This window comes from Malurus melanocephalus, unplaced genomic scaffold (assembly GCF_030028575.1).
Source record: "Malurus melanocephalus ecotype Western Australia unplaced genomic scaffold, MMel_1.1 scaffold_827, whole genome shotgun sequence".
Lineage (NCBI taxonomy): Eukaryota > Metazoa > Chordata > Aves > Passeriformes > Maluridae > Malurus > Malurus melanocephalus.
This window is the reverse complement of record NW_026624059.1, coordinates 28847-52036: the sequence shown is the minus strand read 5'-3', so window position 1 is coordinate 52036 and position 23190 is coordinate 28847. Positions and strand designations below refer to the sequence as shown.

Here is a 23190-nt window from a genome sequence, read left to right as displayed (position 1 = left end):
TGAGCAGGGCTTCAAGGCCAGGCACAAATTCCGGGAGAGCGGCATGGGACGTACCCTCTGGGTCTGCCTGAGAAGAAAATACAGGTATCCTGTTTTGCTTTGAGAGGGCATGAAAAYTGAATACAGGCTACCATGACTGTTGTCATCCTCCTGTATTATTTGAGGTATTTGCATTGGTAAAATACRAGAGAGTAGAACGAAGCTGTCAACGTTTAAAAACTGAGCCAGAAGGTTCCATTATGAAAGCTGCTGAGAGGGACAGAAATAAGTGTATGGAGAAGGGCAGACCTGCCCTGCACTCACTGGTAAAAGTGTCAGGAATTGTTCAGTTCGAGCTCCAGCTGTGCAGGCATTTCCCCACCAAGCAGACACAGGCCATCCACAGCAAGCACTATCACACATTCCACAGCCAACTCATTAAAACAATTTAAACGTTTAAGAAAATCTCTGTTTTATTGTGTAACGTAGCATTGAAACATCRGAACAAATCAATAACTGGGCTGTACAGGCTGCTGTTCTTTCATTTCTTTGGGTTATAGAGCATCTTGTCAGTACATAAACAACAACCTTTTGCATTATAAATTCTTTCCGAGGCATGCTGGTACAACACAAATTTCTCTTATCAAATGCAGCTAAGTCTAACTTCCAAACATCATGCACAAGAAACTCATCTAGTGACAATGTAAACTCAGCAGAAGGGCAGGTCACAAGTCTTGCTTGTTCACGCTCTGCAGTGCTGCAGGTTTGTGTATGATATTTGGAATGTTCCGTGAGTGTGAATAATACCAGTTAAGAGGAGAAAAACAAAAAAAAACAAACAAAAAACAAACCAAAAAAACAAAAGAAAAAAAAAAGAAGAAAGAAAATAAAAGAAAATAAAAGAAAAAAGCCCGGGTGCCTCGGGATGGGTAGCTCAGCCGAAGTTGTGCAATGCTAGCCTGAACATGTCATTGGTGCAAACCCAGGCATCGTTGATGTTCTTTAATAGAAATATCTGGTGGAATCCCATGATAGGATCTTCATCAGCCTGTAGAAAGACAGAGGGGGAAGAGGTTCAAAACACTCTGGTTTTAAGAAATTTATTCCAAAACTCATAKAACAACTTTAAGCTAACATTAACAGAGACATCACATGCTGTAAGATGTGCARTACCCCAGGAGACACTGATACCACCACAGGGTCTGCTCTGAGGGGCTTTGCAGAAAAACACCCAGGGCCCAGTGACACAGAACTCCTAAAACGGCATCTCAARTTGGGATTTTGTGGAAGACTTGCTGACCTGTCACTCACCACACAGATGGAACATGCCAGCCTCGATGAATCACAAAATTCCTTGCCCAGAAATCAAGCTTAAAACAAAGTGGTTCAGTTTTTAGCTGCTGAACTTTGGGTGATAGAAGGGAGTTTCTGTACAAGTTGGTATCGATAATGTTGCCTGGATGATTCAGGCAATGATCTGGGCTTTGAAAGCCTTCCCAGAGCAGGTACAGCTGGTCAGCAACACAGTACTTCCACTGTCCAGGAACAGCTGGAAGGGAGCAGAGCATTTGCTACAGCTGTGACAGTGCATTCTAAGCACAGGGAATCTCTGCAGCAGTGCCTCCACTCCTGCCTCTGACACTATGTCTGGGTATTTTTAATACTACTAAAGTAGAAAATAGTATTAGAGGGAGACTAATACTCTGACCTAATGTTTGTTTACCAATCTTTTCAGAGACATCATGCAGGAATTAAAACCTCAAAATAACATAAATGATTCCCAAATTAATCAGTTGGAAATGACACAACAGGATTTAATCTGAAAAGCACACAGGACCAACTACAAAACAATCTTCTGATGGTGGCTGCAGTGTGTTCAATTCAGCATTTTTGGAGGWTTTTAAGCTTTATTCTTTCAACACACAACTATTCAGCTTCAGAAAAGGGGGGAAATGTATAAAAGAGAGCCTTGAAAAGCAGCAGCCAGGGCAACTCATGAAAGAGGCTGTCAAAGCACTGAATGTTCATTGGCAATGCTCTGCTGTTCACTGAAAACAAGTGAAAAGTCTGAAGAGCAAAGCAAAGACTACAAAATAAACAAACTACTTWAAAAAGTAATATTTATGGACTGTGAAATGAATCAGCTTTGAGTAGCAACTCGCAAAGGAAATTAGTTATATTACAGAATAGCAAGTCTGCTGATGGCATGAAGTGCATGAGAAGGATGCATTTCACACCCAAAAACCACTGCAATGATTTCACAGGGACAACTGCCTAGGAAATTAAGTGGTGTACATGAAGTGCAATTTCAGTTAAGTGTATGCTAACTCACACAGCAAAACCAAAAAGGGCCCTAGATTGGCTCCTCAGGAAACTGATACCAAAATAATGATAGATATGCATTTATTAAACCAGCTGAGAGCTCTAAAGCTATCAAGGCAAGCACAGAGTTAACTGTTAATTATTAGGGAAGGTACAAAGAGACAAAACCCAGAAGTCAGAAGATGCATAAATAGGCAAAGAACACACACATATCAAATCCTGCATGCATTTTTTATAATTAAAATATCTACAATCAATTCATGAAAGGACAAGAAAAGTTATCCAGCTACAGGATAGTTCCCTATTGAAGAAAGTAAATTGAGTACGACTCTTCAGCTTGTAAAAATATAATGACAATCAGGAGAACAGGCAAGACAAATAAATTACTATAAAACCATGAAGAACRAAGTGAATGAGGAAACTACTGCAGCCAGAAATTAAGAAGGTAACAAGTAAGACCACAAATATGAGCAAGTCAGTGTTCAGTATGTGACTGAATGAGAGAAAAATCCTCGAAGCAAGACAAGTGGCAGTAGTCACTGTCCAGCAGATGAAAAGGGGAGCTTGTTCCATCAATACACAGTGGCTCCATAGAATGAGCTCAGTGTGAACACAAGTAATTATGCTGGGTTGGACTAGMCATCCATCTTGTCCATTAGCACTTATGACAGCAGTCATTATTTCAARGGAAGTATTATCCCTACTGCATATGCCCAGAAGAGAGGCTCACGTTTCTGTGCAGAGGTGGCCTGTGCACTGAAGCCCATGGGTTTGTACCTCTTCCAGCTTCTCCCAGGTATCCAATGTAACCCATCCCAGGAGTGCCTCACCCCTGCCTGGAAGCTGGCACGTTCTCAGCTGCCCTACAGTCTTCTCATTGCAGACCAGAGGCATCTATTGCAAGCTGCATATGTGCTTTTCACAATACATTTGTGCTTGTCATTGTGACATGAGTATGCTTTAAAATACACCTCTGGAAAAAAAAAATACCACTGCCAAGACAAGCTTTAGCATAGGTCTTCTTGATATCTGATAAGCCTAGGCAGGCTCTCATAAGAACACTGCAGCTCCTAATGCTTTGGCTTGAGGAAGATTTCSTCCTTTTTTAAGCAATTTAGTGCTGGACATATGAAGAAAGACTAGAAGGGAAYTCTTCTCCAAAACACKYGGTGTGGTATAGACAGCAAATTCCYAAAATGAAGTCACACATTATTGTTTCCTTTATTCCTTTCATATTATGYCTTTGTAGCATAGAGGAGCACTATACTTTAAAAATCCTAGATTATATTCAAGGTGAAGTAAATATTTTACAGTCCACTCCCAAATTTTGACTATGTCCTRTTAGCACATAGCAAAGGCCCACAGTTCAGTGAGTTGAGATGTCCCAGAAACCACAGACTAATCCTATCCCGTTTTAGTTTGGATTTTCATCACAGCTCAGATAACACCACTGAWACTCTCTATCCTTACTTTTCACTCCAAATTTAGGCATATCCAACTCAGAATATGCATTCCAGACATAGGCTTGAAACACAGGGGGCTTTAGTCTTCCTATAAAACTTGTCTTTGTACAGTTCAATTCTTCCATGACATCATTGAATTAAAACAAAATTAAAGAAGTCCCAGAATCAAACTGGAAGAATCCTGTGGTTTCCAGACCAGCCTTGTGGTCAGCATGAGAGACTACAGCAGCTCTGCATCACAGAACCACAGAATGGGCCAGGTTGGAAGGGACCTTTAGCGATCACCTAATCCAACCCTGTCCTGGGCAGGGAYATCTTTCACTACATCAGCCACAGCTTTGTCTWGCAGTGTTTCAGCTCTCCAGGAACAGATGTTTCACAATGGGYCCAGGCTCYACTTCCCAGGGTTTCAGTCTTCCYATGAAAATCTTCCCTTGTGTCCCATCTGTACCTCCCAACTAATGGTTTCTAACCACTGTGCCTTGTTACACTGTCTGGCACCACTGAGAAGAGTTTGCTTTCAGGTTGTTGGAAGTAAATTACTTTTCACTTACATTTCAGGCAGATTGCCCTTAGCCACCTCCTCTCCCAGCTCCACAAAGCTCTCCAATGCCCACAATCTTGGCAGCTTTTTGACCCTTCAGTTTTTCTACATCCCCTCTGACCCGGAGGCTCAAAAGGATGTCCTCAGCTCAAAGAGCAATGATTCATGTCAGTTTTGGATAGAAGACTGCTTTGCCACACAACTTTCCCCCTAGTGTAGCCCCGGTCGTTTTTTACTTCTTCACCAGCACCCCCAGCAATCATTGACTGAACTGCAGGATTGCAACAACCTTTACCTCAAAGGAAAGGCTAATTACTTGAGACTGCAGGTCCTTTCAGATGTTAAGCCTTATTTAACAGGCTTTAAACAATGCTGTAAGTGTTCAGCATGCATTACAAAAACATCCAGTGATTTTAATTGCAAATTTCCTTTTCATTTTAAGACAGGAAACATCGCATAACAATTAGTTATTCACAATTAATTCTGAAACAATCACTTCAAAAATCACACTCTGGGGAGAGCCACAGATCTGCCACAGGGCTCTGAGAACACACAAGCCACAGCCATGCTTCTCAGCCGAGCTCAAGGGACAGAAGGGCAAGAAGAGAGCACTTCTTACTCAACCAGGACAGCGAGGAGTGGAAGACAGGTAAGGCAGAGGGTTAAACGTTGTGGAGGGCTAGCCTGAAGACTTCATTGGTGCACACCCAGGCACCTTGAAAATTTTTCAACAAAAAGGTTTGGTGGAAGCCTAGAACTTGGTCATCATCTGCCTGAGCATGACAGGAGAAATATATTACTAGGTGAAGCACACTGAAGATACTGGGTGACATTCTGGATGAGCATTGGCTAAGCAGGGTTACATCAAAAAGAATTGACTCCTAAAGGCTCAAACTGATGCTTACTCTTCCTGCCTGAAGCAAGCAAGCAGCACCCAGACAATGAACAGCAATAAAACCCAACAGGATTAGAATAAGTGGATGCATATTTATTATACCTCTACAAAAGGATAACCCCACCCAAACATTAATACCTATCTCAGCATTCTTTAAACAGGGATCTTTGAAAGCAATTACTACACTGTTTAGCCAGTGAGTTAGATCCCTGCTAGTGACATTCACCTACTTAGATGCTCTGTTATTCTGCAGCATCTTCTCAAAAAAGCTGTTGTGCCAGGCCCCCCAGGGCAGATGATTATTCTGCTACAAAATATATTGCTTTTTTATTTATTTATAGKTCATACTGGTATTAGCATGCTGGGYTGTGGGCTGGAGCAGCACAGAGGCTGACACRCATCCTGACCTTGTCACAGGGCAGATTTCAACAGACCCCAGTTAAAATCCTCTCCCTCACAGGAGGCCAAGRGCTTAAAACAACCCAGATCCTGCAGAGTACTTGAGAATTAATACTCTGGTAAAGGAAATAACAGAGTTTGACAGTAGCAGTCCTTAGCCCTMTTATTCCTTCAGAACTCTTCTTGTACAGTCAAGAAGAGAACTCAGGCTTTGTGATGATYTGGCAATAGTTCACCCCACAATATATGCAAGGAAAGTAGAAAGTTTTCTCCTTTGGTTTATTTTTCYCTCTAATGATTTATATATATGGTTTAGCAAAGAAATAGATATATATAGTGGTTTAAGGAGTTATTACAGGATGTCCCCAGCTTGCTCAGTGAATGATGGTTCCACTGAACTTTTGGGACTAGCAATTTAAGCAACTAATGCCTCAGAAAATCCATTTAAATATCATGTCAAGAACGACAATTTAGAAAGGTTATGTTACAGGTATTTTAACACTAGTACTTGGGTTACTCTATTAAAAGCTTTATGCATGCTCCTTCATTACACAGAACAATTCAATTTTTGAAAAATTGCAGAGAATTAAAAGCATATGCATTGACTGTCTGGGCTTTGACAAATTTGGCTCTCAGTGCCATGAAAAGAACAACAGTAAGCAAGAAGATTGGCTTTCCCCTTCACACTCTGCTACTGGTGGTCTTGGTGGTGCCCTTCCTTGTGCAAAAGTTATCTTACAGTTTTCCTGAAGACCAACAGATGCAGGCTGAGCAGCCACAGCACTAAGAAGGCAGCTTTAAATAACATTGAGGATGCAGCTCCACGTTTGCATGTTAAGAGTGTTCCCTGTTCAACTGGAGCTGCACATGAGCCACTTGTTAAAATGCACCATCTGGACCCAGTTGTTTTCAGTTACTGTATGATCCACAGAGCAGCACTGAGATGCAGTGAAASAGCTGTCAGCATGTGTGAATGGGCACAAGAAAAAGTATTCACCACATRTGAAAAACAGGTTCATTCATACCACAGACTGTTCCTGATATTTAATTTGTCCACCTCTAGATATCACACAAGGCAGAAGCATGAAGTTCTAAGCTGACTTTGACTTTCTGGACACTTGTTTAATGAGAAGCAGCATTTCCAGGGGTTAAGATGTGACTTTTAAGCAAAGGTTTGAGACATATACATGTGAAGAGTGGAAAAACATCTCACAGACTAAAAATTGCTAAGTTGGATTTGATCATGACAATAGGCACACTTAAATTATTCAGASGATAGAAACAGTACATCAGAAAATACTACTCCCAGTCATAGTATTTGGAAAGCTCCCAGACTGCATTTACAACCTCTGGATGAGAAAACCCAATAGCTTTATAGAATCTTTTAGAACTTGGTATCTTGCCACAGAATCCAACACAATCCCTGTTGCAAGAGGTGATCTGCTTGGTGATTGTGCAATAACTTTAAAAATGACTGTGCAACACTAGGTGCAGATGTGACTGGCYCAAGACATTGAGTCAAAAGGTCTTGATCACATTACAGTTTTGTGCACACCCAAGAAAAATGCTGAGGAAATTGGCATGTCTGTCCTGCARTTCAGTGTTTTCCATGGTCACATGTAGCCCCTTTTCCACCGAGTATGTATAGGTGGGACTGAGCAACAAGAAAGGTGGAATCCAACTTGCAGCTAGGAAGCAGGAGCAACTTTAGTGAGAGCCAAAGCTGCCTATGTTAGGTTTAGCAGTGGATGCAATACATTGGGCAYTGCTCTTCTCAGCTGCCCAGCCCAAAACAAAAAGAACAGCTTAGCAAGCAGATTCAAACATTCAGTCCTATGTTTGCTTAGTAAACAGTACACTGTCACTGGAAGTTTGAATGCTTTGATACTGGAGGTACCACTGAGTTAGCAGGAAATCTAAACAGCTCTTTTGAAACAAATTGGGTGCAGGTAACTCTAMAGAATGTATGGCATTAGAGACTTGACTTCACAGCAAGGCTGGGCCAAACAACTACATTAACTTCAACTACTGCTATGTAATTACACTATTTTTAAACTAATACCACCCMCTGTGAGCAAGTTCTGCCTACAGCTGACTTTACATACAGAGTATTTTTGGCAGATTCCAGGACAATATGTTTCATTCACAAGCAGCTTCATTAATTTAGAAGTCTGTGACTCTGGTATATTGGCTAGCTGGGTAAGTTTACATAGTTCAGGAGTATCACTCACACAGCAATATAGACACACTAAGCTTGAAAAATAATCTAATTCTTCATAAGGAGCAGCTGTTTCAACAATAAGTGTTTGATCTCAAAGGCAACATTCCCATTGCTGAAACAGTTYTGATTACAGAGCTACTGGACTGTACTAACACCAGCACTGTATCCGTGTATCTTGGGACAGTAAAGAAAAAGCATGGATTCACCAAAGTGTGCTCAGTTAACAAAATGAAGCCTGGAAAATCAGAGCTCAATGCAAACATTACATCAAAGAAAATGTTAAAATACATGCGTTTAAACTGTCCAAGAACACTGTGATAATGTTTTTAAATGCAACAGGGGATATCAAGACCATATTGCATCGGGGTAAGGGAAATGCTGATGCCTTTAGAACCCACATGACATTTGTCTGCACAGTAAAGTCCATGGTATTTTGCTTGACAGAACACAACTGTCAAATTACAGGTGGTTTACCTAGAACAGGGTATCTGAAGGGAGAAGCATTTCTTGAGTCTTGAACAGCAGAGGAACAATGTCCCAATGCAAGCTTACCCCTGTTCCTTTCCCACCCATGAGAACATTTTAATGTTTTCAGAAATCAGATGATTTAGAATCCTGCAAAAATCTAAGACATAAGCAGTCGTTAACCTGTAATGGAAAGAGTTTACCTTAAGCTGTCCCACTACCATACTGAGTATACAGCTATCAGGTGTAGGYTGGTGGTCTTGTGCTGTGATGCTGTGTTGTATTTTTTGGAAAGGGAGGCTCTGCAATGAAAAGAAATCAAAATAAGGAGATGTACAGTAATTGAATTATTTAACTTATAAAACAAACATTGAGCCAATCCAACATTATGAAGTGTCAGACTATTGTGGCAGTACAGAGCACTGTTGCAAATGAGGGCACTACTCATGCTGGGTCAGTTTTTAACAGTTGTGTTTTTCAGGTACCAAGAGAGGAAATAATGTCACCATACACAGTAAATGGTGCCTTTTCCTACTCCAATTACACTGCCTGAAGAGCTTCAGATCATCTGTAAGCTCAAAGTTCATAGGATGAAGGAACAAACCTCTGCTCGAACTGTGTTAAAAGATTTTATCATCTAATACTTGAGGTTTACCAGACAACTCTGAATTTGCTTCTTTGTTAAAGTGGCTATGAATGGAAAAGAAAAGTGGATGAAGTATTCAAGACTTGAATCTATGTATCCACCTTTCCCATTTTTTAATTCCCTTGACACTCAGGTTGCCAGTTCAGTGTGTCTGGAAGTACGTGTGCAAGGAACACACCTTGAGGAACACCAGGCATTGGAGAGCAATTCCTGTCTTTCAACTTAGACCACATTCACAGTCCAACATGGACAATTACAAGCAGAGACCATCAAATATTGGGGGATCTCAGAGTCACACAAATGCAATTTTGGCACTGTTTTCCCAAAAGCTGTGTCACTGCTAGGTGCTTTAGTGGCCATTCAGCATGGATGGCGCTCTGGGTGACCATGTGGTGGATACTCAAAGTCCAGACACTGCACAGGATGGCAGCACATGGCTCTTCAAACCTCAGATGGCACTTGGATGCCTGTGCTGCATATCTCTGATTTGGAAACAGGTTGAAGCAGATCCAGATGCATACTTTGACAAGTTCTGCATTTCCCTCTAGTGGAARGAGCCTCAAAGACTTCCTAGAAGGCCTATTAGGTAAAGACACTAGTCCTGCTGTAATGAATATGAAATACATTCTTGGCTCTACAAGCCTAAAGCTCTGGGAAGAATTCCAGGAGGTGAAATCCTYGGATAATAGAGAACATAAACTGTGAAAGGATCAGGACCTGAGGAAGCAAATGAAGTGCAGGGAGCAGCCTTCTAATTTGAGGGACACTATTCAAGACCACCCTTTAGTAAAGCCTGTCATGTTTCTTCTTGGCTGGGAGTACCATCTTAGCCAACTTGAAAGTGCAAAGTGGATGAACTGCTTTGTAATATGGAGTAGACACCAGCACAAAAAGACAGAGCCTTCTTTTCTGAATGACCAGGAGACTATTCTCCAGGGTCACCATCMCAAACCTGAATGTGCAAAATCCCCACACAAGCATAGGCTGGGATGTTGCACCATGTTCTTTTGATAAAAGGGTACTCCAAAGCTCAGTCCCACCACAGCACAAGAGCTTCTCGTTGAACAAGTCCTGCAAAAAGAGTCTCTTGAAAAGGCAGACAGATGAAGGGGAATGAATGCAATGGTGTCCAGSGAGAAAGGAAAGGCTTTGTAATCAAGAGCTCTGCAAAACGGTGACAAGGAACCAAAGACAAGGCTGAGTGAGACAGTACCTGTTTCAAGTACCTGATTCCACAGGACAAAAGGAAATGGCCTCAAGCTGCATCAGAGGAGGTTCAGGCTGGACATCAGGAAGAATTTCTTCACTGAAAGAGTGGTTAAGAATTGGAATGGGCTGCCCAGGSAAGTGGTGGAGTCATCACCCCTGGAAGTGTTCAAGAAATAACTGGACATGGCACTWAGTGCTATGGTTTTGTTAACAAGATGGTGTTYGGTCAAAGGTTGGACTTGATCTTGGACATCTTTTCCAMCCTTACTAATTCTGYGATTGTCCTGTTCAGAGGAAAGGAYCCCAAAAAGCTRGTTAGCCTAGTGAGCTACTCATGTGATGCACTCRGAAATGTACGAGTGTAGCTGACAGGAAAGATCACTGATTTTTAGAATGGGCAGAAGCTACCTCAAAAGGATGGCTGCTTATGGACATACAACTATACTGAAGAGAAGGATTTTATGATATGAAAAGTAAAATAAAAGAGTCTAAAAAGCATAAAGCCACACAACAACCAAGGCTTTTAGCATCCTCTGACATTGCAAATTGACTTGTCTTTCACTATCAAAACTATGGAATCCTCCTTGAAGYCAAGTAAGAGAAATTAGTTAAGAATCAAGTTGAATAGCAAAAACTCACTGCTGGCAGCAAGAACACCTGTCACCTTCCTCCTTGGGCCAGTATGTTCATAGAACTACRTAATTATTATCTCAAATGCTCAATGTAAATCAGGCTGCCCCTAATTAGTACAGGCACTCTATGTGAAACAGGTCCAGCATCAATTAGGACAGAAGGAACAAGTGTCAACTCCCACACTGTAATAAGGTTCGGGTGTGCTGGTGCCGGCAGAGCAATGCCCATACAAGCTTGCCCTGCTGTATCAGTAGATTGAAAAGGTGCCATACCATTGCTGTCACAAAGCAAAGAATTTGATCTAAAAGAAAATGCCACCTCTTTGTGCTTAAATTGATTCACTAGCCAGCCACTGAAGGACACAAGACTGCAGAAGTGCAAAGGAATTTCAGTGTCAAAATTTCAGGGATGCGCTGAACTGACTAAGCAGCTCCAGAAGCAGAGTAGGTGAGCACACCAAGCTGACACAGCAAAGGGARTCCAGGCAGCTCAGTGCTGACAGAGGAATGCTGAACGACATTAGAGTCACTGTAAGCTGATACAGCCCATAACAAGCCACGGCGGTGGAAGGGCACAGGGTAACTTCAGTGCATTTCCTCCTTCCTTTAAGCAGATRGATACAAGCCAGAAAACTTGTCCCTAAAGCAAAGTAATGTGTCTTCACTCACCAATTAAGACTGCAACAGGCACATAAATCCAGAAAGTCCACCTTGCACCAGAGACAGGGAAGGTAAAGATGAGCTATGTCATCATGGGGAAAGGGGCTGGACTTGCACTGGGCTGAATCCAAGGCAGCAGTCAGACACTGTAGCCAAGCAAATGCTTGGCTGGTTGGGTATCTAMATGGCTGCTGGCCCAAAAGTCTAAAGAACACTGAGTATACAAATAAGCAACCCTGGAGCTTGGGTATCTCCTCACCTACAAGTGAGCAGTTGCTGCTACTTCTGAGATGTGTGGCCTTCTCAAAGACAACACAGGCACCTAAAACACAGACCTGAGGGCACACTCAGTCTTTAYAGCCAAAGATGCCTTAGGTCAAAGAAGCAATTCCAAAACACAGGAGCAGTAGCTGTGCAGTAAGACAAGTGTCAAATTACAATCGTTTTTCTTCTCAATGTGTAATAAAAGTGTCTGAAATACCATACTCAGAGCAGACTGTCTAGTGACCTAAAAAGCATGTCCTCTGCATACCTTGCAAGAGAAACAAACTTTCTAGTCTCACGACAGCTTGCAAGTACCCCCAGTTTTATAATAGAAGCATGGATTTACTCAAGAAGGTAAAACTCTAAGTTTAACTAAATGAACATGGAATTCCAGTGTCCTCTCACTTGCTGAAGAGGAAACACATGTTTCAAAGTCCTAAATCATACCTGCTCATATCTGAACTGCTGACAAATCTGCATTGAGGATAAGTCAGCTCCTCCACTATAGAACTTATTTGCAGTTTACGTATCAGAAAACAAGTTGTTCCTTGCTGTAATGTGTCTAGCCTTTATCACAGACAGATCCAAGTAACAGGTTTGCTATTGCTTCTTCCTTGGCATGCCTTAAAAGAGCAAAGACACCTTTCATTCCTCTAGATCAGAGGCAGCTGATGCATTAGACCTTTTAAAAAAAATATAAATCAATAATGTCAAATACAACTGCAATCACAAAATAACCTTGCAAACTATGGAGTCAATTAACATTCCACCATTAGAGGCATCAGTGGAATAATCCACTGMAGAGCAGTAAATAATAACATTTCTTGAAGACTCAAGCTGGAAGCACAAGTTCTGTCTTCCAAGATTTTGGAGCTGTTTAAGTCTAACTCAAATCTTCAGAAGCAATTCTCTTATAGCCTTCAGACCTGTTTCCCAAAGCATTCAGTGAGGATTACACACTTACAGTGAGTTTTTCAACAATGGCTGCTTTGCCCTGGAACTGTTGTCCTTCCCACGTAAGGCATGATGCATCAATCTGGGGGAAAAAGTAAAAAAGTCATCAACCTGCTTAGGTAACCCTTACGCAATCCTGGTAAGAGACTTTGTTTACCATAAATCCTTAGACTCCAACTATTAAAAAAGTACCTCAGAGGGAGACAGGAAGAAACCAGCAAAAGCAATTAAAAAGTTTGGAACAATCAACTGAAAAATAGTAGACCACATTTCATTTTCATGATTCTACCAGCAAAAAAAGTTCCTGCCTTTGGGTCAAACTTARCTTGCAGAAGAAAATCTAAAGGATACAGAAAAAAATCCTACAGCCGAAAAGTCAAGCATGTGGAAAGAATATACGAAAAAACCTGACAAAATGGTTGAACCAATAGGGTAGTGCTCCAACTACTCTAACTCAAGCAATTCACAGCAAAAGTGACTGCCCAGATTCCCACCTGGAATAGGTGACAAAAGCTTGATTGACTTGGATTACACCACTAAACTGAATCTTGTGCTGGAAGAAGCAATAAGTGGAAAACAATCTAAATCCAAGAGCTCCCTACTGCATTCCTGCATGCCATAAAATTTGTTTGCTCCCACAGCGTGTCTGAAGGGAAAAAGCCCATCATTAAAAGCCCATTTCTGCAGAATCGCCCCAAATTTAGACAAATTGTGACCTTGGTGCATTTTAGCCACACCAAACAGAGTCCCATCCTCCATAGTTTAGGAACTCCACAAAACATTACACATCAGTGACCTGCATAATAGCTCTYTCAATTCCATATGCACAGGACTCTTCATGGAATGATGGAAGGCAGAAAGACTCTAAGTGAAAAAATGCCAGGAGTGCATTGTGTGGAAGATTGTCTCCAGGAATTTAAATCAGCCTGTACTTATCACCATTCTGAGGACTGAATGTATTTTGGTTATAAAGTGACAAACTGCTAAGAGCCTCCATATTTAGAGCTATGGTTAGGACACAAAGTGCTTGGTTTTCTTCCTCTCTAGGCTCTGTACAGTTTCTTGGGCAAAGTAAAGCAACAATCTGGCAGGTAACAAGTACAAAACAATCCCAAGAGCAAATGGTATCAGTGCTGCTGGATATTGCTGAGGTATAAGGAGGGGTGTCAGAGGGTATTGAACAGTTTCAATCCTTAAGAGCTTGCTGAAGGTTCACACAGCTCATCCAGCAGATGAAAAACCAGTCAGAAAAACAGGATATGCTGCTGGAAGACTTGCAAGCCTTGAATGTCTTGCTGCAACACCTCAGCTACCCAGCAGCATTCCTCACCATCAGCAATCAAATCCACACACAGAGCACTTTGCATGCTCTGGAGGAATCGTCCTCCAAAACTAAAAGCTGATGTTCCTTGGGTTTGTTAATCACAGTTTTTAATTCTGGAWTCCAAATCTACTTTATGCCAAATAAGAAACAAAAATAAAAATGTAATTTCTGAGGAAATTTAAACTAAATTTACATTCATTTAACATGTTGTTCTACATGTTTAGACTGGATTCAAAACTACAAATCTATTTTACTATTTAGAGGATTAATATAGCATAAGATCCAAGAAACACCTGCAAGAACTGCTAGACGCAGGGTAGGACTTACATCACATCCCACTTCAAGAGGGTTCCAAGCAAATCCATGCCTGCAAATTAATGGCAAACTAAGACTAGAATGTTTGCTTTTACAGAGCATTTCATCACAGGATTATCATCAAACATCTCCAATACAAACCACTTTCTACAGCTAAACAGGCTTTWGTGAGTCTGACTGCCTGTAAGGCAAACAAAGCTTGAAACAGAAGTSAAACATAAAAGAAAAGCAATAAATAAAAGTGTGATTGCACTGATTGACATTCTGGAGTCAGGATAAAACCCACTATCCCACCCTGTGCATTATTACACATCAAAACAGGGAATCCCACACAGATAATGGGACAGAGCCCCACCCCTTTCTGTAGATACTTACATATATTGCTCCTAACTGAGTCCTGTCTGCATCAAAAAGCTGGTAGTAATGTTGTACAAAGCTGGATCCAATCTGCTCCCAGATAGGCTTGTCTCCCATTCTGAATCCTCACCCAGAGCCAGTGACTATAAAACAAACAAACAACAACATCATCATAAAGATCACTGGAATAAGCATAATACTTGGTTTGAGTATTAGCATCGAGAAACACAGATCCTCTCAGCTGGCCTGAATTTTTCTTTAGGATAAGTAGGACAAAACTCATCTCTGTATCCTAGACTTGTAAATAAAAGTCTTGGATATTGAATGGTTTAATTTCTTATTATAGATTTGGTTTGTAGTGCTATTTCAGTGCGAGGTCACAKCCCATGTACTAAAGTGGAGAAGGAGAACAAAACCAAGTGTTACTACCTTATCTTCACATATTTCAGAAGTTACACCATCTGAACAAGCTGGCAAGCTCTTGCTGTTTCAGCTTGATCTCATTTACTGTAAACAACTGACCTGTTAATATGGATTGTCTGCAAGTGGCTTACACCAACTGATTCAGCTATTTAGCTCCAGGTATTTCACCATCCACAGGCCATTCTAAGAGTGTCCTGTGAATGGCACATAACAAGAATTAATTCACTAGCTTGTTATTTAGCACAAGCTTACTGCCCATCCTCTTCTATCCTGTCACTGAGGCTGAAGTAGACTCGATGTTTTCTTTGAACCTGTAATAACTTGAAGATAACAAACCATGATTTTTCGTAGTGGTGAGAATCTGCAGCTCCTAGTGAAGGTGCTGGAAGCAGAGGCATCCCACACTTCTGAACACAAGTCCCTCTATTCCGGAAGGATTAAGCATAGAACATGCACAGCAGTCTAGACAGACCCAAACTCTCATGCACCATCGGTACAGCTGTTGGCTTTATCACTCCTTTATATTTTTAAAGAAAGCAAAATTATTTTCATTTATCCTGATCTCTCTCTGAAAGTCTGAAGAATTGTGYGAGAATTCAAAATGCAAAAATGCTGCACTCAAAACCCAGTATCTTATAAGAGCTGAGTTCACTTCAAGCAAACTATGTTTGTTCAACATCAAGATCTGTCACCCACTAATCCCTCTTTGCAATCTCTGTCCAGGAACCTTGGAATTAYAGGTTTGAATTGCAGTGCAAGCCTGGAAAGGTGTGAAAATTCTGTTCTAGGACACAGGATGTAATAGTTATTTTGGCTTCCTTTAGCTGTCAATTACTCACACACCTGTATAGGATTTTAAGGTTACACAAATTTGGCCAGTCTTACAGAAAAGCAAATCTCTTTTGCTAGATCAAAGGTAAAACAGCAGGTAAGATCCACGTTTTCAGGGTGGTGTGGTGATCCATGTTTTCAACCACCAAACCAAGTACTGTTATCACATTTTTAAACATTCTTATTTTGCAATCAGACACCTAGGCAGTATARTCAACATCAAATTCACCCAAGCCTGCACACTAACACACAAATTCAGTCTTGTTGCCACATAAATATTGTTTCAACTGCTCCAAAGAGGTCTACAATCTGGTTTTAGTCACCTAGCAAGTGCTCTACTGATACTTGCAGTACAGACCTCAGTCCGGAGTTTACCCAGTGTGGTCACTCTGCTTTGAAAATGGATCACAAATTAAAAAAACACCCAGTAAGTACAACAGCTTAAAAAAAAAACAACCCCACAGTCACATTCCAAACAACTTAAACTTACTTCCTTACAAGTGAAAAGGCTGTATTGATTGCATATCCATAATTGCTGTATACCAGTCTAACCTGGAGCTGATCCAGAAATCAAATAACTTCAGCCTGTWTTATGGGATTTTATGTTGAAAAACCACCTTAAAACCATTGCACCAACTCCCTGGAAACTCTACTGAGTGATGCATACCCTGCTGAGAGGTAGGACTTATGTTACGTTTGGAAAACTAGAAGTAGTAGGTCTTAAGTTTGATGCCTACAGTTTCCATTCCAGACCTRTGGGCATTTGGGAGGTTGTAGTTTGGGGTGGCTGCAGTAGAGCCAATCATCAACACAGGTGAAAATCATGTTGGTTCACATTTTATGGATTATCATCGCTTCAACTTCAACACATGAACTCACACCACTATCAGATATTCCTAAACATTCAAGGGCAAATCTACATGACAGTAATGATGCTCAGCAGTCACACATCTAACAGTGAGATGAAGTTGAGGACAATAAAATAACTACCAGCTTATTCTCCTGAAGTTAAAGTTAGCCATTGCCATACTGTATTTCCCCCACACAAGAGGTGTATTCACCCTTAACTGCTCACTGTACCATCAGACAAACCCAAGATCAACCTGTAGGCCAGCACTGCACCTCATTTAGTCCCTCAAGGCACAAGAGCCTCACTCAAGTACCAGATGCCTTCTGTTCAATCCTGAAACTGTGAGAAAGCCTAAGAGACTCTGCAAGGAATGAAGGAATTCTTATTTTAAATATGGAAAATRGAATCATGGCTTCTAGATCTTAAAATTAAAATGTTAGCTTTCTATCTCCTCCCCCAAAAAAGTAGTTGTATTTTGATCAGTAAAATACTATTCAATAAATAAAAACCAGCAAAATTTTGACCAGTAATAACAGTGGTTTTGTCAGAAATGAGAACAAGCTAAAAAAAAAAAGTGTCTGAAATGAATGGTCCTTRACTAATTTTTTTTGTTACAACCTTACTCTCTTTCCTGTGTCATTAATATATGGTTTTGCTGAACACTCACTCTTCCTGGAAAGGTTTTTGTTTCCCTTTTCTGATTTGTCACCTTTTCCTCCACGCTGTCTTGTGTTTTCTGCCTGTCATTACAGATGTAAGAAGCTTATAGATGTACCTAAAGAAAGAACAAGATGGGAATGATCTGTGTCATCAAGCCCAGTCCCTTTCAGTGAGACACAACCCATGTAAGATTGTACTGATACACTTACCACTACAATGCTTTAATGAGATAAATGCAATATAAAAGGCTTTTAGATCTATTGCAAACCTATGAGGAAAACATGGGTTCTGATGCTATCAAACAGTAGGGCAACACAGGTGCTTCAGAGCCGTCCAGCCAAATGTGTCCATGGTTACAGAAACCAGAATATTCACTTAATATAAAGCCAGATAAAGAAGTTTCAATAAGCTAGMAAGCTTCTAAGATGTAGCACACCTGTCCTTTTAAAGACTCAAAGTTGCTCTTGTGTATTACTGGATATTCCACCTTAATTCCCCATGGAAAAGGTGATAATTTCCTTAAGCAATTTAATTTCCTTGCCTTTGTCTCTTSAAACCAAACCTAMCTCCTCACATCCACTTAAGAACACCACAGTCCATTTGATTAACAGCTTTTTCACAAAAGCACAGCAACAAAGCTAAGCTACCAGCACACAGTGTAGTACTTAATTCGCATTATTCACTCTATTTCTTGGAATTTGCTCATACTAGAGAATTTATCCCCATCCCAAATACCACCCAGCAATCAGTGCTAAAACTGAAACTCAATACAGTRCACAAAAGCTGCAGCTTCCAGCAACTCCACATTCAACAGGTATATGCTGACACTGCGGAACTGARAATGCTGCTCCGCAGGGGCCTTTTGCACAGTGACATCTAAATCAAATTTTCCAATACCTCTGCCAGTCTGCACAATGATATGTCAAGAGTAAATTCCTCCCCTCTACACATCTCTCACCATAATTCCTACACATCTCATTTTACAAGGTACCAGGCCATCCCYAGTGTTTGCATCTGCTTTGGCACATGGCAGACTGCACCAAGAGCAGAAGCTGAAGGACCAAGTGAGCAGWAGCACCAAAGAGGAAGCTGCACCTATAAGACAGAGAAGGCCTAAAAAAAAAAAACAGGGCCTCCACATGGGCCATGGATGATCTTGARTAAAACTAGGGTTACAGGGCCTCAGGCAGATTATTTATGCATAAAATCCAATGGAATMGTTTCCATTGCTTGTCCCAGCTTTGGTATTCCTGTCTACACTCATCCCTCTTCCATCTCTGCTTACATCTGAGTGTGAGAGATTAGCATGAGCCACACCAACACTGCCCATAACTCCTAAAACACAGTCCTTAAGAGACTCATTTCTGCCACCAGTCTCGATGAAACCTCCTCCTACTGCTTCCTTCACAAGCTACAAAACACATGATTCTCTGTCAGTTTGCTGCAGCACAAAGTCCRTCGTTCGGCTCATGCGGCACCACCAGAGCTACTCAGTGGGGTAGCTTGAAGAAAAGTCACTGTTTTACTGGGTAAAGCAAGACAAATAAAAATATTGTCTTCTCTGAAACACGTAAGTGCCAGTGACATTTGGAGCAGGTGGGCTCCTGTCACATCTSTGCTGTATGGAGAAAGAACAAAAAGTTGCTTCAGCCAGCAGCTATGCTTTAGCACATTATCAGACCTGGACACATATAAGCTTGCTGCTACCAATCAAAAAATTAAGTCATTCTGAATTGGAGCACAGTAGATCTGCAATTCTAAAAGAAGACTATATTTTCTGAAAAAGMCAATAAAAACTAACACAAGCAATAGTAAAATATAGCAGTTTTGCTAAAGAAAACAGAGATCATCTGTCAGGTATTGCCCCATTTAAAAAGCAAGCAGTATTCAAAGAATCAGTGAACAACCATCACAGGCAAATAAGGTCCGTAAAGTCTTTATGGTCTGCAAAGCACTAAGGAAAAACCCACTAAATATAAAGAGAAAAAACCTCAAACCAATACATTCTAATGTTAGTGGAAAAAATTGTGTTCTATTATCCAGTTATGACTATATTCATTCCACAAGTAATSTCAGCATAAATAAGCCACGCTTCCAGGATAATAAAGCCAGCCCAACACACCACTTACCCAAAGTTAAACTGTCTTAAAATTGAATTCAACCTTGTTTTCTGGAAGATTTGAGAATCAGTGCAACAAAATAGAACCAACACCTCAAATCTGTGCTGCTGGTCCAGTGGCATATGTGAATCCCCAACAAACATGGTTCAGACCATCAGTTGGTACACCCTCACCACTGATTTAACAGGGGTAAATAAGGACAATGGAAGAGCTCTCAGCTTTTTCAGTTCCTGATACTGTTGCAATTTCTACCCTGCAGGTATTTTAGAACACTCAGATTAGAGAGTCAGCTGTCTTCAGATTGTGGTAAAAAAAGTAAACAGTTTCAGCCTGTTTTTCCTTCAATCGCTTTTCTTTTGCCACTAAAACTTGCAAAGATAGGAATGTCTCCAGCATGCATTTTCTAGGAACACAAAGGGACCAGCATTACAGAACCAGTTAATCCTCTCTCAAACAGGTCACCTATTCAACTCCACCAACATCCAGTTGATAACAGATCATCCTTCTTCAGCAAAGGATACACTCCCAAGAGAGAAACTATGCAAATTATCACAGAATAATGCAGGTTTGTAAGGGACCTSCTCCAGCTCAAAGCAGGAGGACAAACCTGTTCCACTGCCTGACTGCCCTCAWAACAGAGGGCAGCTGTTCTGTCTGTTCCAATTTATGCCCTTGTGTCCTGCCCTGCCATGAGGTACCATGTGAAAAGGCTGGCTCCATTCTCCTGAAAATGGCCTGACAGAGACTGGAGACTGTGAYTAAGCCCTGATCAAGCCTTCCCTAGACTAAATAAGATCAGACCAGGCAGAATGCACAGTAACAGAGGGATGCAGAAATACTGAACTGACTGAGGGACATCATATATCATCAGCAATTTGTCTTCAACACACTGTACCTCTGATAAAGGTCAATTCAGTGGTCAATCTTTCTCTGTTTGAAAACCCATGGAATTTCCAGTTGAGGAACAAATCCATGCATTCAGAGACTGAAGGAAAGAAGTGTTTCTCTGATGTATTTTCACAATCATCTCCACAGTAGTTGACTGATACATGGAGGAGAATCCTCTGCAAACTACAGCTCAAGACCAATCAGAAACTATTGACTTCAGAGACCTCCACCAAGTAACTGCCATGGACTGCTCTGTGCAAGAAATTACATTATTCCAAATACGCTTTTAGAGCTAAAAATAATTAGGTCTGGATATATGAACAGTGAAAGGATGGAAAGGGAGAAAAGGGGAGATGACAAACTGCAGAATGTTCCCTTCTGAGACTGAGAAATACATTTATTTTCCCCTTCTTAGTCTTTTTATTCCYCTACTTACAACTTCATCAAAACAAATTCATGAGGAAATTATGCCAACCTCAAGTATATTTCCTTAGTTAGAAATGTCAGAAGTGTAAGGCCACTAGTACACAAAACACCTGGGAAAAACCCTGGGAAAGCTTTCACTGTGCCTGCAGCTTGACGCTTATCCCACCTGCAACCTGACAACTCAACAGAGCCACAAAGCCAGGATGATTTTCAAATATACAGACACACATGACACATAACTACTGAGGAGGACATAATGTTTCATTGTTAASCAAAAGCCACAATACTACACATCTGCCTTTTTTTCAGAGTATTCTCCATGCAAGCCAAAAACTGAATTCAAGTTTGCAAGGCTGAAGCCACATTTCCTTTCCCCAGAATGAATGAATGCAAGACAGCTCTGTTTCTAAAAAAAAAAAAAACAGGTGAGGCACTGGGGAATGGATGGGAGAACTGCTACACCCTGTTTTTCTTTACCTTATAGACACAGTAACAAACAATTTAATGGCCAAGTTGCCACACTATCCATGAGTTTTAAAACAAACTAAAAGAATTATACTGGCAATGTTACCAGCCATTAATAAATATTTCAAGTCCTAAACTTACCATACYCTACACTTTCACTAACTAAACAACCCTATTATTAACAGGGACAAAAGAAATCCCAGCAGAGGGAACTGCAGAAAGTTGTTACCATTTGCATTTTTCTAAAGGCCTGAACAAACACAGATAGGTAAGCAAATATATTTCAAATCATCTAGCAAATAACCTACAACATTTTAGACAAATAATCAATAGGGCCCCAGTGACAAAATAGTTAAATCATCCAAAAGTGAGCCAAAATACCACACTTCAAATGAGATGTTTCACTATATACAGCAATTTTGTTACTTCTAGGTAAGAAGATCTGTGAAGTGCGGCTGCTAAAAGGAAACCAAAGAGCCACTACAAACAAACACAAAAATCACTGCTTGAACACAACTTCTCAAGATAGCAAGACTGTTGAAAAGACAGATGATTAAGCAATCAGATTTAATTTTCAAGCAACATTTCTGCAGTGAATTCTTATTCAGGCATTTACCTGGGCTTTTTTATCAGCTCAACTGCAATACAGCAAAGATACATGTACACTGAAAATTATAGACTTCAAATGAGCTGAATTATTATTTCAGCCTGCCTTGGACAAGAACTTAAATTTGAATTGCAAGAACAACACCTTGGGGATTTAAATGTCTTCAGAAAGCGATCCCACATTAACTGAATGGAATACATACTCCTTGCTACTGCACATCTTTACGTGTTTCATTTTTAAAGTTAAAAGGTGACAATAGCTGGAGAAGGGAAGAAAAAATTCTCTTCTGCAGATCATACTGGGAAATGGCAACTCAAAGTAAAACACTACACGGCTGCAGCAAAGCACTGAGCACATGCACTTTGCTAGCTTCGCTCCAAGGAAGCATGGACCTTTCATGTTCAATGTGAAAAAGTGATTCAACCATGTCAGGTAACTTCAGTCCTCTCACAACCTTCTGGCAAGACAGAAAACAAGAAAATAAAAGAACACTTAAAGCAGAAGCATAACCGCGTACACCTTCTGCCCTGYAAAACCATCTTCCCGCAGATCCCGATTGACCCCCTGTACTCTACTCCCTGCGATACCGACCCGCCACAGAGTAAGACAGAAGCACCGACGGGCACCAGGCCGAGGAGAAGCCTCGGTMCCTCTGAGGGTCGCGGCAGCAGCGCCGGAGCCCGCAGGGGCGGCTGGCAGRACACCACGCCCGAGAAACGCCAGGGGCTGCCGGCGGGGTGAGGCGAGGCAGAGCCCGTACCTCCCCGGCCTCGCCAGAGAGATCTGTCCCCCGAGCCTGCGGGTGGGGCTCACCCCGACCGAGGCCCCTCGCTCCCCCCGGGGCAGCTGGGCCGGGGCCGCCCACCTCCCTCAGYCCGCCTGCCCGCCCACCCACACGCGGGGCCCGCCAGTCCCGGGCACTGCCGGCGATGGCTCGGCTCCCTCCGCCGCCGCCCCTCCGGGACCGCGCTGCAGGCGCCTCAAAGACGGGGAAGGTCAGGGCGGCTCCGGCCGACGGCTCCCGCCCAGCCCGGCCCGCGGCAGCCGGCAGCGCCCCGCGGCGGGKATGGGGCTGGGCCACGGGGCCGCGGGGGGCGAGCGCGGGGTGTGGCGGCGCCGTGTGCCGGCCCGCGGACGATGCCGGTGCCAGTCCCGATGCCGGTCCCGGTCGCGCCCCCCGCACTCACCCGCGGCTCCCACTATGGCGGCGGCRGCGGCCCCGTGCGCGGCGCGAGCCCCCTCAGCCTCCCTCGCCCGCGCTCCCGCCCCGC

The 23190-nt window shown here is 41.9% G+C and overlaps 1 protein-coding gene across 1 annotated transcript; it reads right to left on the bottom strand.

Moving 5' to 3' along the window:
- Nucleotides 1-412: 412 nt before the first annotated feature.
- Nucleotides 413-23190, bottom strand: NUTF2 (nuclear transport factor 2). The gene is made up of 5 exons (XM_057385438.1): nucleotides 23107-23190; nucleotides 14668-14792; nucleotides 12664-12735; nucleotides 8492-8590; nucleotides 413-1027 (listed from the first exon to the last, which is right to left on the bottom strand). Exons 2-5 carry the CDS (start codon nucleotides 14764-14766, stop codon nucleotides 914-916), a joined length of 384 nt encoding a protein of 127 aa, XP_057241421.1. The 5' UTR covers nucleotides 14767-14792; nucleotides 23107-23190; the 3' UTR covers nucleotides 413-913.